The sequence below is a fragment of the Dipteris shenzhenensis genome, chromosome 25 (genome assembly GCF_047967505.1).
Source record: "Dipteris shenzhenensis isolate YYH24624 ecotype China chromosome 25, Dip_SZ_1.0, whole genome shotgun sequence".
Taxonomy (NCBI): Eukaryota; Viridiplantae; Streptophyta; class Polypodiopsida; order Gleicheniales; family Dipteridaceae; genus Dipteris; species Dipteris shenzhenensis.
The window spans coordinates 9,150,236-9,168,067 of record NC_141620.1 but is presented as its reverse complement, the minus strand read 5'-3'; the positions used below and the strand labels follow the sequence as shown (position 1 = coordinate 9,168,067).

The 17,832-nt window shown below is 42.3% G+C and overlaps 1 protein-coding gene across 4 annotated transcripts in view; it reads left to right on the top strand.

The window, feature by feature from the left end:
* LOC147885415 (gamma-glutamyl peptidase 4-like) overlaps positions 1 to 10,463 on the top strand; it is a 40,970-nt gene extending 30,507 nt beyond the window's left edge. The window contains exons 3-6 of one of the 4 annotated variants that reach the window (XM_087396431.1): positions 1,766 to 1,933; positions 9,765 to 9,863; positions 10,017 to 10,142; positions 10,222 to 10,463. In XM_087396431.1, coding sequence (XP_087252557.1) covers positions 1,766 to 1,933; positions 9,765 to 9,863; positions 10,017 to 10,112 — 363 coding nt within the window. In that variant the 3' untranslated portion in view covers positions 10,113 to 10,142; positions 10,222 to 10,463. The other 3 variants (XM_087396430.1, XM_087396432.1, XM_087396433.1) reach the window with 3 other exon arrangements.
* Positions 10,464 to 17,832: the final 7,369 nt, after the last annotated feature.

Here is a 17,832-nt window from a genome sequence, read left to right as displayed (position 1 = left end):
GGCTCTCCCTGCCTCGATCCTCAACTGATGGGATGAGACCCACATCTTTCTGATGGCAATCCTCAAGGCGTGTGAGACTCTAGATACAAGGGTCTGATGATCACTCCATTCTCTAATACTCAAGAAATGGTCCCGGTAGAACTTGGTCTTGGTAGGGAACTCCCAATCCCGCCCAGTCCGTGACGTATAGAGCTAGAGTAGATCCAACCGTATGATACCGCTGATCTCATCGCGTGGGACCATGGGATTAGGGGCATCCAAGCGGTACTAAAAAAAGAGGGAGATGGTCCATCTGAAGACCTCGACTGGCAAGCCATCTGGATATGTGTGTGTACCAAGCCGTGCGAACCCTCTCTTGGCTAGTCTGGAAGACTCTAGTGGCAACCTTGGTAGTGGTCAACTAGGTAAAGCCCAAACCTTGTGAAGATATGTTACCGGATGGCATCAATTTGGAGTGGTGCCATGGCGAACTCTGCCTGTACGGTCTAATGGGGGACTGAGGGCTTCTCACCACCAATCTGTTGCCGATATGTCACTCCCCTAGAAGGGTGCTACGTACATGGCTGTCGGCCTCATAAGTATATCCAATAGCCACCCCTTTGTTGAGGGGTCCCAGAAGTGTGCTTGAAAGCACTATCGCTCTAGCTGAACTAGAGCACCCTGCCCTTGTGTAAGTCTTGCTCTAGCTGCATGGTTCATTGTGAAGATTGGTTCTACAAAGACTACCCCTAGGTAGGTGTATGACTGCACGACCTCAACTGGCTCTCCTTGGTAGGTGAAGCTGTGTCGATGAAGTATTGCCTGAGAGAGAGAGAGAGAGAGAGAGAGAGAGAGAGAGAGAATATAATGTGATATGATTGTATTAAAGTCCGTGTGAGACGCTTTAGGATCTATGGGACTGGCGATCCCTATTAACTAATAGTGATCCCTTACATCCAGTGAAAGAAAATATTACAAACTTGCTACATGGCGAGTACCTTTTGGGCTAGTCTGTGTGCTAGCCCTAGTACCTTCTTGCGGTGTTCCAAACCCTCTTTTAAGTAGCTTCCTAGCTTTTTGGCTGGCTGCTCTAGCAGATTTTTAAAAGTATTTCTAATTGTCCCCATAACCTTCTTTGATGTGTGCTGCTCATTTTCCACCTCCCCCATGGGGCAGATTTTGCAGGTCCTTTCTTCTTTAGGGATCCTAGGTCTTGCCCTCCTATCCCTCCCCACCTCTAGATCACATGAACTGATCCTGATTTTGCAGATTAGGTGCCTTTCGAACATTGATTAGTCTTCCCTGAGGTATTACTGTGTGCCATAGCTGTCCATTGGATTAATTTCCTATTTGTAGAACTGCATTCTTTTCCCTGGGTTTTGCCATATAATTTGTAGCATTTTCGCGTCAATATCTCCCTAATTTCACATGCATCTTCTGGAATGTCAGCTGCTGTTATACCCCATGACTCTAGCCATTTCATCCCCTTTGTGTGCCATCCCGTGTACTTGCGTAGCTTCCATTGCCTTGCGTGGTATCCTACTGACATCCACTTCCTAACTTTGTTGACGTAAGCCATAAATTGACATAACGCCTCCCCTTCTAGAGGTGTCATACCTATTTCAGCCAGTAGGATGTAGGGTATCTATGCTTTCACCCTGAGCTCCCCTATTGGGAACTGATATGCAGAGTTTCTATTCTTTCTTAGGAGAAGCTGGACAGCCTTTGAGAGAGAGAGAGAGAGAGAGAGAGAGAGAGAGAGATGAACTTTGTATCCTCGATACAGGTCTCAGAAATACCTTGTGGTGGAGAACTTCTAGGCTACTCTAAGAGGACGCCGATAGAGATTTTTGCTGTGGACGACCATATATTGGGTATTCAAGGCCACCCAGAGTTTGAGGTGGATGTCGTATTGGATATTATGGAAACTCGTTTGGCTATGGGAATCATAACGGTACATTTCTGATGCTTTGTTGCCCCTTTATACTTTGCACAAGACTAAAACCTTCTTTTAAAATATTTTCATGTTTATATCATTCATTTGGAAAGGGTTCTTTTAAAAATATTTTCATGTTTATATCGTTCATTTGGATTTTGGTTTTTTTTTTTTTGGGGGGGGGGGGTTCTAATGCAACTAAAAAAGTTGATGTTGTCTTGGCATGGAATTTGCTTCCTTTTTATGAGTGAATTCAAATGGATTCAGAAATTAGCGTAATGAATCTCATGTACATCTCAAACAATGATTTAAATTTCAGTGTGTGAAGTCAATCGTATGCTATCAAGCATTTGGATTGTCACTTGTTGAAGGTTTTGTGAGACTAGAGAGCTTTGCTCTTAGCATACTAAATGGAAGCATATTCTATTCAAATACAGAGATGTCCAATGGTTGGGATGGCAATCTTTGATACATGCATGAATTGGATTGCCAAGAGAGAGCTAATCTTTTTGTGGTAAGAGAACAAGCTGCAATGCACGATTGAGGCCCCTCGACTTCTGGGCAAGAAAGGTTTGTGATGAGTCTAGACCTTGGAGGAGACATTGCAGATGTTGTACTTAGCAAAGGCATTAGCAAAACGCTTCAATGATAGCCAAGGGCCTGGTAATGTTTCCAGCTTCGGCTGTTTTTCCTCTAATCAAGCGCCCCCGACTTTCTGGGAAAATACTATGTCCTGGATGGAGATGATACGCAAACAACCAAGTGTTCCTAGAAACGTGTGGATGTGACATTGGATAGCAAAATATACATGTAAGCTAGGCCACCTTTAGTGAGGGACGATGCTTAAAAATATAACTCTTTGACCGTAGATGCCAATGTGATAATGGAGTCAAGCCTCAGGCTGATCAGCCAAACAACACGACCATATAAGGTGAGCACTAATGCCACGTGGTATGGGATGCATGTGATTATTTTTGGTAAGCTTGTCTGTTTTTGGATTTAACTCATGGCGCTTGAGGGTGACCTGGCAATGCATGGCTTGACACAGAATCACCCAGCTGTATATTTTTGGATTTTGGATGCTGATTTCTTTGTTCTCAGATCAAATATTACGTTGTTCTTAGAACAAATATTTTTGGGCAAATTGATGTATTAGAGGTGAATGGCAACTTGCAAGAGCTCTATGAGTGCTTATGGGTGAGCGTACGTGTGTGAAGTAAGCTGTGATGTGTGTGTGAGTGAGTTCGTGTGATTCCGATAGTTTAGGGAGTGATTGAGAGTGAGGCGGTTTTTGTCTTGAAAGGCTATATATGAAGTCTTTTTCATGAATAAAGTTGAGCTTGTTGTTTAATGTAAACTCTCGTGCACTCTCCCTCTCTCTTTTCTTCTGAGAAATGGCTCTATTCCGACCCCGTTGAACTTCCTCTGCTGCCATTTTCCACCATGATGGTATCAGAGCCTGCTTCCTTGGGCTGAGGGCTGGGGTGTTTTGCTTGTGTGTGTGGACAAGACATCCTCCTAGTTGTGAGAGAGAGGAGAGGTCTGTTCAAGTAGAGACTGAGTTCTTCTTCTAGAGGTGGACCCAGAGACGACAACTTCTTTCTTTGTTCATAGGAATAGAAAGGCAGACTGAAGGCGCAAATTTGTAAGACCTGCAGACAGTGCGTCAAATATATATGGAGCTACAGGCAGCAAAAATAAAATTCTAGAGGACATTTAGATCTATGTTTTTCGTTTTTATTTTGTCTCATTCAGAAGTTTGTGTCAAAAGATATGTCGATGGCAAAAAATGGCTATAATCTGAGGCTGCGCACAGGCAGGCACTAAGACGATATCTAGAGAACATTAGAGATAGAAAAAGAGAAGAACTGAGACCCATGTATTGAGCAAGCAGTGGTTGTATTTGGTGGGCCTATCCTAGGTGAAAGTTTAAAAATGACTAAGAACAATCTTATCTTTAAACAAATTAACAATGCTCATATTGGGGAACTCGGGATCCCACTAAGCATCGTGTGCTCAAATAGAAAAGATCAATTTCTCCCACGTGCCTCTCTTTGCAGAAGGCATGTCAGAAAAGGACGTGCTTCCCAGCTTCTCGTCCTCCTAATGAAGTCATCCACGAGTCCACATGTGATAGGTAATTAGTAAGTTGGCACCTGAAGTAAGCTCTCTGCTGACAGTGTGCAAATGCATAAACATTGAGTATCTCAAGCCGGATGTCTGCAAGGGTCCATCCAGAGTGCCCGACCATCAATCAGGTCCCCATGATCAAAGACCTCTCAAGCACAACAGAAATGTAGACTCTCCACTACATCCTACCATCGAGGACCAAATCTTGGGCCCAGGACTTGGGAGTAAGTGGCTAATATCCGTAGTTGAGAACATGTGCACTTGAAGCATCAAAACAGCTGTTGAATGACAAAAAGGGGGCTGCAACTCTTGTCTGAATCAGTTTCTACAGTTGCTATTGCACACAGTTGTGGAAGCCATACACGTTCTAACCCACTGGGCTAGAAGCCTACGATAACAGCTCTGAGTGGACCATCTTGGCAGGTGCTTTCGAGGGCAACAATCCTTGTTAGGCCGGTGCCTCAAAAAGGGCATCACAAACGACACACGACATTTTTGAGATCAAGTTAGCAAATCTAGGTATGAGACAGCCATCTGCTGAAGTTGGGGAATGGCGCCATCCACATCTACTTTGAGGGCAATCAAGCATGTCTAATGAAAAGGTCACCTCACACTTCGCCTTATCTCCATGTAGGATCCACATAGCATCTAAGGCACATACAGCTTGAAGATTTGAGGCGAGGTCTCCACAGACATTTAACCGGATCTTTAAGGATCAGATGATGCCCGTGGGACGATGGATGGGAGCAGCAGGGGATCGCCCCCCCAACATCTCTTCCTATTTGCCGTCCTCATGCAGCCCCATTGCAAGATAGCCTCTATACAAAGAGAGAGGTCACAAGAGGTGTTGTAGGAATGAAGGGGATGGGAGAGGCTGGCAATTCCAGCAGGGGGGGAGGGTGCAAGGGGGGGAAAAGGCGGGAGGGGACGGCTAAAAGGGAGGGAGGCAAAGGCACCAAGAGTTGATGAGGGGGTGGGCTTGGAAACTAGAGACCTCATTAGGGACAATAAGGGGGGACCAATATCAAAAACTAGGCTTGGGGTTGGGAGAAGAGGGGGAAGAGAGACTAGTGAAGGCGAGGGAGCTGCAGATAAAAATTGGCACACTTTAGAGAAAGGGGAGAGAAGCTGGCACCTACATGGTAGCTGTTATGCTCTAGCCGAGATAGCATGACCTCGAAAAGATCGGTGGGCATTTTCTCTTAGATGACCAACTTTTGTAATATTTCATGTGCGTAAATAAAATGGTCAAGGGAAGTAACTGCCAAGGTCCTAGGTGAGGGTGTATTGGCATCGACTAGGTGGTTCTGAGTGCTCAGGCCTAGGTGCACCTAAATGTCTAATAATGCCAAGGGGCAAATGTTTAAATCGTGCCTAAAGAGAGGGGTAAATGGTGTACCGAGCTAAAGGTCTAAAATGATGACATGTGGCAGAGGGAACTATCTAGGGAGATTTCATCATCGAGGACGCTGATGCTTGAAGAGGGAAGGAATGTTATGCTCTAGTTGAGATAGCATGATCTTGGAAAGATCGGTGGGCATTTTCTCTTAGATGACCGACTTTTGTAATATTTCATGTGCGTAAATCAAATGGTTAAGGGAAGTAACTGCCAAGATCCTAGGTGAGGGTGTATTGGCATCGACTAGGTGGTTCTGAGTGCTCAGGCCTAGGTGCACCTAAATGTGTAATAATGCCAAGGGGCAAATGTTTAAATTGTGCCCCAAGAGAGGGGTAAATGGTGTACCAAGCTAAAGGTCTAAAATGATGACATGTGGCAGAGGGAACCATCTAGGGAACTGAGGGCTTGTGGATAAGCATGAATGAAGAAAATTACGTATCCTTAGATGCTTGCAGTCTACAAGAGAGGCTGGGAGGAAAAATATGATGCCAGCACCTGTGATTGTGAATTAGCGAGTGAATCAACGAAAACCAGAGCGTTAAGAAAGTGTATGTATCATTTGGTATCAGAGCCTCAGGTTGGACGAAGGGATCGCATGAGGATGTGAGCATAGAGAGCTGCTTTCGTTGATGGAGCAGCTGAGCCGTTGATGGGTGTTAGAGAGTGCTCTAATGGCCGAGATTAGAGAAACTCAAAAGGTGGACGAGTTTGTCCAGAGTCTATGGCCTAAGGCTCATGTGTTAAAACCTGGGAAAAAGGATGACCTGGCATCCAGAAAAGGCCAAACTTATGCAAGATATGCCATAAGGGATGGTATGCTGAAAAGAAATGGCAAGGTAGTAGTACCTAATCAGAATGATCTCAGGCAGAGAGTCATTCGACAGTGCCATGATAGCCCATGTGCGGGACATCCAGGGGTCGAGAAGACATATGATCTCGTGAAGCGAGATTTCTTTTGGCCAAAGATGAAAAAGCATATTCATGAATATGTGACACGTGTTTCGTGTCAAGTAAGTAAGGTAGAGCGGGTGAAGCCACCCGGCCTTTTACAGCCCTTGGAGATACCACTAAGTAAGTGGGAGAGCATTTCCATGGACTTTATTGTAGGGCTGCCTACGAGGACACCAGGTGGATATGATTCTATCCTTGTGGTGGTTGATCGTCTTACCAAGATGGCTCACTTCATTCCAACTAGAGAGTCTGTTAGTGCCCCGCAAGTGGCGGATTTGTTTATTAGACATATATTTCGTCTGCATGGATTACCCAAATCCATAGTGTCAAACAGAGATGTCAAATTTACCGGTTATTTTTGGACAGCGGTATTTGAGACACTAAGGACTGAGTTGGAAATGAGTAGTGGGGATCATCCAGAAACGGATGGTCAGATCAAAAGAATCAACCAAATTTTAGAGGATATGCTTAGAGCATATGTGTCATTGAGGCAACATACATGGGACAAGTGGTTGCCATTGTTGGAGTTTGCGTACAATGATAGAAAACATTCCTCTACAGGGTTCAGTCCGTTTGAGCTGAACTATGGTTATAGACCAGCGAATCCAACTATAGTTGGAATACCTCAGAAAGTGCCTAGTGCCGCGAACTTTGTGGTTCAGATGCGGGAGATGCTAGCACTTGCGAGAGCTAACATCCGCCAAGCTATGGATAGAGCTAAGGCGTATGCGGATGAAAACCGATCCGCTAGAGAATTTAAGGAAGGAGAAAAAGTTTTTCTCAGAGTTCTTTCGCACTCTTAAGTCTTTGACTGCAGGAGAGTGTGCTAAGTTATCACCTCGATATTGTGGGCCATGGTTAATTCTAAAAAGAATAGGTAAGGTAGCCTATAAATTAGAAATACCACAGGGGTGTAAGGTGCACCCAGTGTTTCATGTTTCTCGTTTAAAGAAATTTTTGCATACTGGTGACTCACTAATCGAAGGTGTTGTTTTGTTTCAGGAGATAGAGGATAATGCAAGACGGAAACCAACAAGAATCTTGGACCGAGGAACAATGCAAGTACGCAATCGGAAGATACCCATGGTGTTGGTTGCATGGCATGGTCTACCTCTATCAGAAGCTACATGGAAATCGGTATACCAGTTACGGAGAGTGTTCCCAGATTTCATCATCGAGGACGCTGATGCTTGAAGAGGGAAGGAATGTTATGCTCTAGTTGAGATAGCATGATCTTGGAAAGATCGGTGGGCATTTTCTCTTAGATGACCGACTTTTGTAATATTTCATGTGCGTAAATCAAATGGTCAAGGGAAGTAACTGCCAAGATCCTAGGTGAGGGTGTATTGGCATCGACTAGGTGGTTCTGAGTGCTCAGGCCTAGGTGCACCTAAATGTGTAATAATGCCAAGGGGCAAATGTTTAAATTGTGCCCCAAGAGAGGGGTAAATGGTGTACCAAGCTAAAGGTCTAAAATGATGACATGTGGCAGAGGGAACCATCTAGGGAATTGAGGGCTTGTGGATAAGCATGAATGAAGAAAATTACGTATCCTTAGATGCTTGCAGTCTACAAGAGAGGCTGGGAGGAAAAATATGATGCTAGCGCCTGTGTTTGTGAATTAGCCAGTGAATCAACGAAAACCAGAGCGTTAAGAAAGTGTACGTATCAGTAGCAGTAGCTCTCCCACCCTCCTACCCCCCATCAATGCATGACACATCTTCATAGGTTCCCCCAAGGATGGCTTGGATGCCTATCCAGAATTTCAGAACAAATTTCTTTGGAGGCCCTCCCTGAAGGGATGGTGCTCTGACGAGTGGAGGTACTGCGACAATTGAAGCTTGGGCATCTAGCCAAGACTTGCCTGAAGTCTCGTCAGTATGGGTTGTGGTGGTGAGGTGAGGCACCTGCACGGTAGCAGGAGCCCTCCCACCCAATGCATGACACATCTTCACAGGTTCCCCCAGCTATGGCTTGGATGCCAGCCCAGAATTGCAGAAAACAACATTATGCAAAGAAAAATACAAAGCGAAGAGCTAGATGATCAAAGTGGGTAGGGAGGCAAGCTAGGGTACCTATGGAGATGGAGCCCCCCCACAGGAGCAAGCCCAAGAGAATGAACAAGACATCCACGTAGAGCTCCATCCTACCTACCTATAAGGGGACCACCAGCACTAAACCCTATGGCAACAAAGATAGCTCCTGAGGGCACTATGGGAGGGAGGAGGGACATCTGCCCATTCCTTGGTAGAGCCTACAATTCTTCCAATGGTGGGCCGTACAACCTGAACGGTAGTGACAAGAATACTTCAGGGCCAGATGGCCCAGCTTCCTACGATGGTGGCAGTACCTCCATTCGTCAGAGCACTATCCCTTTAGGGAGGGTCTCCAAAGAAATGCAAGAGAGTAGGGTGGAGGGGTCCGTGGACCGTAACCACCAAATGGACCTTTGGCACCCCGAGTCTGCCATCCTTGGGGACCCCAAAATTCGCACTGATCAAGGAGGAGAAATCATTTGTAAGGCCTAGGAATCTCAAAGTCACCAGGTACCTCATCTGGTGGTGCATCTCCATGTCATCCACTATAAAGCCATGTTGCCATGGTATAAAGAAAATCAAGTGTGGCTCGAGGTTTATGGGAGAACTCTGAAGAATTGTTTGAGACTCTGTGGGGTGGACATCTTGATCACAAAGACACCGCACCGCGTCCATATATCATCACCTCCTGGATGTGGTTGCCTCCAAAGCAAGGCTCACCTATACCCTTCTTTGATCTGCTTCTAGTGGGGGACTGGACCCACCAGACGCCCAATGCTTGCTCTATCATTGAACTCCTCTCATGAAAGCATAACATGATAAGAGATGTGAGTTGAGGATGCTTCCATTTGAGCTTCTGTGGCCAGACCACGAGGAGTCACCTTAACTACCACCTAAGAACACTGAGGTGCAAACTGCTATTTCCATAAGAAGAGAAAGTGAATGGGAATGGGAAACGAATGGGTGTGGGATAGGGAAAGGGAATTGGAAAGGAACGGGAAAGGAAGAGGGAAGAATGGGGATTCAAAAAGGAATGGGAGAGGAAAGGAAAGGGAGGGGTTTCGGAATGGGGAAGGAAAGGAGCAGGGGTAGTGCTGTATAGCACCCTCCATGAGTCCCAACAGGGCTGAGGTGATTGGAAAACAGGTGGGAAATGGAATCCATTATGGCACTTTTCACATCACAACTTGTCTGCACTTAACTTAAACTAAGAAGAAGTGATTGGCTGATCGCATGTTGCATGACACAACTACTTTTCCTAAAAATGTGAAATGTTGTTCATGGATTCCAACCATCATGCACATGCATCCGAACATTTCTTGTATGCATGCAGTCATCAGGGTCCTTGCAGCAGCAGTGGCAAGACAAGCCACCAATGTTATGCCCCTCTTTTAAGTTTTGGCATAGTTACGTGTCGGTCCTGTGCAGAAAGGTGCGATTGTAAGAACTGTGTGTTAATCTCAGTTTTCTGTCTTCTTCACCACCTTTCTAGGGCGTTTTTATATCTGGGCATTACAGGTTGTAACTATAATAGTTCCTTCTTATGAAAGTCACTGTAGTCTCACGGGATATTATGTTCTCTCAGGAGGAGGTGGCTAGGGCTGCCAAAGCATCGATTTCTGAAAATAAACCAGATAAGGAGGTTTGGCAGAAACTTTGCAAGGATTTTCTCAAAAAATGATAGTGCACTGGTACAGATTGATTAAACTTACTTTATGCTGCTAGATTAACCGACCTCCAGCTGTGTTTCTAAATGGCTTGGGAATTCTGGGGCCTCTGTATTCGTTATATATTTTCGTATGTAACAAATTCTCTTGAAACTTTGAATGGTTAGTTAAGTATCATTCCTTAGAGCATTCTCCTTTCTTCTATCAGTTTATGTGTGGTCTTTCAGGACCAGAATTGCTTCTATATCCTTCAAGATGGTACTCATATTCAGACATGGAGGCATGCAGAAACATAGATCTCTCTAGAGGGACAATTCTAAACTGCATTCCTTTTAGACTATCTATTTTGATATTTATGATTCAGAGGAAGTATTTTACATATCAACTAAATTGCTTCATACTCGTGAGTCGATAGTAGTTCCATCTACCATTTTGAAACTTAAGACTTGTGATTGTATGTACATATTGCACTCTCACCTGTAAGGTAGAACTTTGATGTAGGAATTCTTAGTATATCTTGTAGCATGTTACAAAAATGTATGTTCAAGTTTAAAGTTAGAGAGATTTAGAAGCTACAACTTAGCCTAACCTTTAAAGCGTCTGCTTATCCCAGCCTTTAAACTGACGATAAGCTTTAGGCCTCTCTCTCTCTCTCTCTCTCTCTCTCTCTCTCTCTCTCTCCTTAGGCATTGCAACATGAGAGATTCAAAAGAGTAGCAATGCGAGGTACTCAAGATTAGGTTTGGACAACTTGCAAAGATTTGGCCTCAAGGTCAAAATTTTGCGCTTTTTTCAACATCTTGTTCTTGAGGTCATCCCCCAAGGACGGTTTGGAAACCCTTGCAAAGTTTAAACCTTGTGGCCAAAACTCTCAAGGGAAACAAACTTGAGAAGATTATCTCACGCATCTAAATAAAATCGGTGGGTAGATATGACACATCACGATGCATGGATTACATTGTTAAAATGATTTGTGCGCTCAGCTCTCAATACATAGTTTTATTCTACATGTCATAATTTATTAGCATTCCTCCCCTGGGGTCCCCCTATATCTATTGATCCTTGCTTTGACTTGTGCTCAAAGGTGCAAGAGGTAATTTTTGAAACCAATTTCTTGCTTGCATCGCCCCATTCTCATCTTATTTTGATTCACATTGCTCCTTAGACACTCAAAGTTTTCCCTCAAAATGCTACTTAGGATAAACTACATTCTGGTGCCACGGTAGTCCTCCGATGTTATATGAGGATGTGCCTCTATCGGGTTGTCTCTTGCTGTGGTGGGAGGCATGGCCTTTGTGATCTTTGTATTTGGTGGGCCATCTCAAGAGTGATACCATGGCTTTAACAGGCCCGCATGAGTAGAGTTGAGATAGGCTTGATCTCCGTTGTGCATGCTTTCGTCTATCTCTGCATTGTCTGGTCTCTATGGCTCTGACTCCATGGCTCCTGGTCGCCTCTTCTTGTTGATCCGCTCTACCTTCATGTCAGCTAGCTCCTCTTGTACTCCACTTGTCCGGGTGTCGACTTGAAAGTGTAGATGTTTTTGACATATGGAGTGTCCGGTCTAGCTCAGTCTCTAGCATCATCGTCACCTCTTGTTCTTTGATTTATCTCAACAAAATTGGTGTGTCACCACATCTCAAATCAAGTAAACTTGACCATGAAGGTGGTGGATTAGGCGAGAAAGTGGTCCGAGCCCCTATCCCTCTTAGAAAATGCAGTGATGAATCTCATAGTAGACTTGGCATGTATAGAGGAAGTGATCCTTTGTCCCTACCTCCTCGAATGTGCATAGCTTGCAAATTCATTGCTCTTGGGTTGTGCCTATGGCTCTCACTACCTCGATCCTTCCCAATGCAATCCTTAATGCATGTGAGACTCATCTGTCCTCCAATTATTGGGGTTTGATACTCACTCCATCATCAAATACTTGTAGGGAGTGATCATTGTAGAATTGGACCTTGGTTAGGAACTCCTACCTCCCTCCTCAAGTACGTGGCGTGTCGAGTTCGAGTAGATCCAATCATATGATATAATTGATTTGATCTCATGGGATTTGGGAGGGCGGGGCGTATTGAAAAGGTAGGAGTCTATCCTTCTAAACATCCCAATTGGCACACGAGAGAGAGAGAGAGAGAGAGAGAGAGAGAGAGGTAATATTCTTGTGCACATGCGTTAGATTGTTAATTGTCCTATCCCAAATAGGTATTACTATATTGCGGTTATTCTAATGACACCCTTGTGTGGAGATGCTATTATAAGTTCTCATTATCTAGATTTGGATTGGATCCCTCTTCATCCTCTTCAAGCCTAGCAATAGTAGCTAAGCTTCCTGGTAATAAACATACAAGGTTGGGGTTGAGATACTCCCCCTCCTTATTTGGACGAGACCTATACCCTCCCCCCTCCCCTTTCTCCCTTCCCTTATGCCTTTGAGGGTAGTACATAGGCAGTGCGGAAAGGAATGACCCATACCCTTCTGCCTTGGAGTATTGCAAGGCATCGGGGATATCCCATTTCCTCGGTACTTATGGAAAATCAAGGATTGATAATAGGAGGTGCACATTAGTGCTGGTAGGTTGGTCTTCCCTCCCTTTCATGGTGCGGCTGTTGCTGAGAACTTGAACGAGCCCCTTGCCTTTTAAGTTATGGCTTGGGAAGCTCCTCCATATTCCCTTAATATATCATTGTTTGATCCAAACTTTGGAGGTTTTTCTTGAAACTTGGAGAGAGTTGCTTGTATATACGGTACTCATGGAAAATCAAGGATTGATAATAGGAGGTGCACATTAGTGCTGGTAGGTTGGTCTTCCCTCCCTTCCATGGTGCGGCTGTTGCTGAGAACTTGAACGAGCCCCTTGCCTTTTGCTTGGAAAGCTCCTCCATATTCCCTTAATATATCATTCTTTGATCCAAACTTTGGAGGTTTTGCTTGAAACTTGGAGAGAGTTGCTTGTAATATTGGATGAAAAAAGGACAATATGAAACTCTTTGGATGACAACCTTAAACTTTTTGCTTGGTCTTTTTCTTAAGGAACATGTTAAGATATAAGGTTTCATCTTCATAAGTAAACCTCAACACAATCTAAGAGATGGAATGTGCGAACTCACACAAGCTTGTGCTATTTAGTACCCGTTGATAAGTTTGCTAAAACTCGTGCTTTCCATGGTGTGGTTGTTTCCTAGAACTTGAACGAGGCCCTTGCCTTTTAAGTTATGGCTTAGGAAGCTCCTCCATATTCCCTTAAGACATCGTCCTTTGATCCAAACTTTGGAGGTTTTGCTTGAAACTTGGAGAGAGTTGCTTGTAATATTGGATGAAGAAAGGGCAATACGAAACTTTTTGGATGACAACCTTAAACTTTTTCCTTGGTCTTTTCTTAAGGAACATGTTAAGATATAAGGTTCCATCTTCATAAGTAAACCTCAACACAATCTAAGAGATGGAATGTGCAAACTCACACAAGCCTGTGCTATTTAGTACCCACTGATAAGTTTGCTAAAACTCGTGCTTTCCTTGTAGAATACTCATGTGTTGTTGATCCAAGCAAAGATTGGTGAGGCGTAACATTTTTGTTAAAAGAACTCGTTCTTTCTTTTTTTTGGAAAATGTAACTCATTGCAAATCTGACGTATAATACTACTAGAGAATTAGCATATGATATTCCAGGTTTTGACTTACACGCTGTCAGAGTGGATTACTCTTTTACCATACATTATGGGAACTTATAAAGCCCATAAAGCGCTTTTAGGTGGATTAAATATGCGCGTATGCATTTTCTTAGGAGTCAATAAATTCCATCACTATGGCACTCCAAGCTTGTTAGTAGGAGACCTTTGATGGAATTTTTAGCTACACTTAAAAAGGATATATTTGAGAAGTCTGATAACCCATTAGGGTTGTTGATTGAGTTTATGATGCATATTGGAGCCTACCTTATAAGATTGTTAACATTGATAAATGCTATGAAAACATCTCATTCATGAGTGAACTTCATAGCATGCTTCCACTTGCGTTGATGCTCGTGCATCATAGCCTATGTAGCAAGAAGGCTCCCTGCAATCAGTAAGCATCACATAGTCTACCCCTGGATCATTCTTGTTGCTGACTTTAGAAGAGTCTTTATGATATGGAGATTTGGAGCTTGTTCTTGTTGCTTTTAATCTCATTCTTCTTCTTTCTTCTTTCTCTTTTAGATAAAGTTCACAATATGCAAACAAATCATAAAAATATAATAGCATGAGCTTCAAAGCATATTGTGAACTTTATCTAAAAGAGAAAGAAGAAAGAAGAAGAAAGAAGAAGAAAGCATTCATTAGGACCCTCACCTCGTCGGGTGCGCTCCTATGGAATACTTTACCATAGTCACACGACTAAAAATGAAATAATGTCATAGCAAGAAATATCAAAAATACAATTCCATAACATCTCTCCTTCTTGGATTGCAACTCACCTTAGCTGTTGCGTGTTTGATTATAGGAATTGAAGAGGTTTAGAAAAGCTTGAAAGAATCGGTAAGGCATTCACTGAGCATCATCTCTCGGATAGTTCTAAAACTTGAGCAAATATTTGACATAAACATTTCCTTTTCAGATTGCGATCCATGATGCACTCAAGTTCAAGTATCATCATTGAGATGATCAAAAAGTATCTTTAAGTGATCTTAAACTCATAGATTTAACCAATTTAGAACTTTTGAGAAATAAATTATTTTTTTCTCATATGCTGTACCAATTAGAGAGTGCTATGGCACATTTATTCATAGCTCATGTTACTTGAGGTATAGGCCCAAGCATTACATTTGTCATATTCCTCAACATCTTACTGTCCCATACCTATGTGATATTGAGAAACAATAACAAATACAACATTTTCTTTCCCTTATAATGTGAATAGTAAAAATGACATATATTAGTTTGTGGGGTCGAAAAAAGAATATGGGTCAATGTTTGCTTCGATATAGCCAATTTCCCTTTTGCCTATTTCTATTTTGAAACAATTTGGGTCACATTGCACTCGCTTGAGGGAAACTGGTATATCTAATTTTACTTACGTGTATCGTTGGAGGGGGAGGAATCCCGATAGTTAGAAATTTTGCTATCCTCGCACGCTTTTGAAAAATTTCACCTCTTGTCCTACAAATTTTTGAATATTAAAGTATATTTGCCTCCTGGCAAAGAGGACGACATTAGTTGTGTCGGTATCCTCTAAAACAAAGGAGAAACGGCTTGGGCGCACAATGTCAAAGATGTTGTCAATAAGAAGAACCAACATGATTCTAGCGGCTGGATGCAAAGCAGAAGAAATGCAAGATCATCTCGATCTGAGAAGTCTTTAGGCTTCAATAGAATGCAAGAAAAGGAGAGACAGCCTAAGTGCATAAGTTATTGATCTAGTGACAACGTTCTAGCATGAGAATACATGATTTTCTCTAAATAAGGACACCTGAAAAAAGCGGATGGTGCACAAGCAGTGGGATGAGCACATCATACACATGCTTGATACAACACAGATTAGTGGTTGCCTTGTGTAAATGAGTTTTGGAATGGTTTAATTATTTAACTTAATTTCTAAACTGGGCTAGCTTGGACTAAATGTGATTGTCCTAAACCAGCCCAGTGGTTAGAACATCATGCAATTATATCAGTGTGCTGGTGTAGGTCAAACTCTAGTTATGTGATTGTCCTATACTAGCATAGTTGAACAACAATATATTTCACTAGCCCGATGGTTGTTTGTGAATGTTTGATTGTTTGATTTCTGAATTGGACTGGTAATGTGATTATACTAAACTAGCTTGGTGGTTGGAACATCATGCACTATATCACTGTTTTGGTTTAGGTCAAGCACCAGCTATGTGATTGTCCTAAACCAACGCGGTTGAACAATAATATATTTTATTGGCTTGATAATTGTTTGTGATTGAGTTTTAGAATAGTTTTATTGTTTAATTTCTAAACTATGCTAGCTTGAACTTAATATTATTATCCTAAACTAGCGTGGTGGTTGGAACATCAATATATTTTGCAACATAAGAAACAACAACATATTTTTATCTAGGACACTGGTAGAAATTGATGTGTTTCTTGGTAGTTAAATATTAGTTATGTTTAACTTCCAGGCTGGTTCAAGTCATATACCAATTAATTTTTTAATTGGGCTATCTTGGACTCAATATGATTGTCCTAAACCAGCCTGGTGGTTTGAACGTCATGCAAATATCACCGACCTGGCTCAGATCAAAGAAGAGTTATGTGATAGTCCTAAACCGGTGTCGGTTGAAATAGAAATATATTACACAAATAAAAATAATTGATGACTAGCCCGATGGTTGGTTGAAATTGCTATGTTTCCTAATAGTTAAATTATTTAAGTTTTATTTTTAGGTTGGTTCGGGTCATATATCAATCAATTTCTAAAACGGGTTGGCTTGGACTTATGTGGCATTCCTAGATCAGCCCGATGGTTGGAACATCTTGCAATATATCACCGAGCTGATTTAATCTAAACATGAGTTATGTGATTGTCTTGATCTAGTGTGGTTAAACAAAAAATAAATGGAAATATATTTTGTAACCAAAATAATTGATGACTGGTCTGGTGGTTAAAATTATTATGTTTCCTAGTAGTTAAATTAGTTTCTTTTACTAGTAGTTAAATCTGTTTCATTTCTAGGCTGGTTTGGGTCATGCTTAGATTGTGATCGTCCAAAACCAGCCCGATGGTTGGGACCAACAATATCTAATTCAGTTGGTTAATGTGATTGTCCTTTAGTTGTATAATTGTTTTGTTTTCTAGTAGCTTGATTAGTTCAATTGGTAGTGTGATTATTAGATGGTCGGAACACCGAGCTAGTACTTGTCAGACATAAGTTATGTGTCTGTTCTAAACTAGCCCAATGGTTGAATTATTTTGCTTTGTGGTCGTCAATTTGTTTTGCATTATAATAGCTTGATTAGATTATTTTTTTATATATACTTGTGTTTGTTTTCCTGATAGAGTACAAAAATCATAGTATTTGTTTCAATTTTTTTATATTTCCTGCATGTTGGGTGAGCAGACAGAGTTGCATATGAAGTCTATGGCTTAGAACCCTGACGTTTTGATTGGGAAAAGGAGATTTAAGCATTGTAAGCCCTGGTACATCAAGAAACTTAAAGACAAGAATGTGTGTTGTTGTAAAACACATATAGACTTTGACCTAGCTCGGCAAGTTTTGAATGACTTAGAGATTTGGTCATGTTGGATCATTGCTCCATGGAGATAGATGCCCATGTCTCACAGATGAATGTGCAGTCTATAGGCCACCTGGATCCTCATCATGTGTTGCAAGGGAGACCAAGTTTGGTAGCCTAAGGTCTTTTTGGGAGCCACTAGTCTATCCAAAGCGAGACTTTGCGTGCCAATATGTTGAATGCATTCGTGGCACATGCATGCATTGTAGTTTGAAGAAGAGGCAATATAATGAAGATCAAGTTTGGTAGCCTAAGGTCTCTGTGGGAGCCACTAGTCTATCCAAATGGAGACTTTGAGTGGCACTTTATTGAATGCATTCGTGGCACATGCATACATTGTAGTTTCAAGAAGAGGCAATATGATGTCTGTTCAAATGAAATGAGGGAAGACAACCCTGTTGCTCTAAAATCGGGGAGATTTGAACATATAATTGTTGAGGGATCGGAGAAAAAGAGATGGCTACTATCGTATAAAAGCATTCAGTTGAGGGAGCTTGT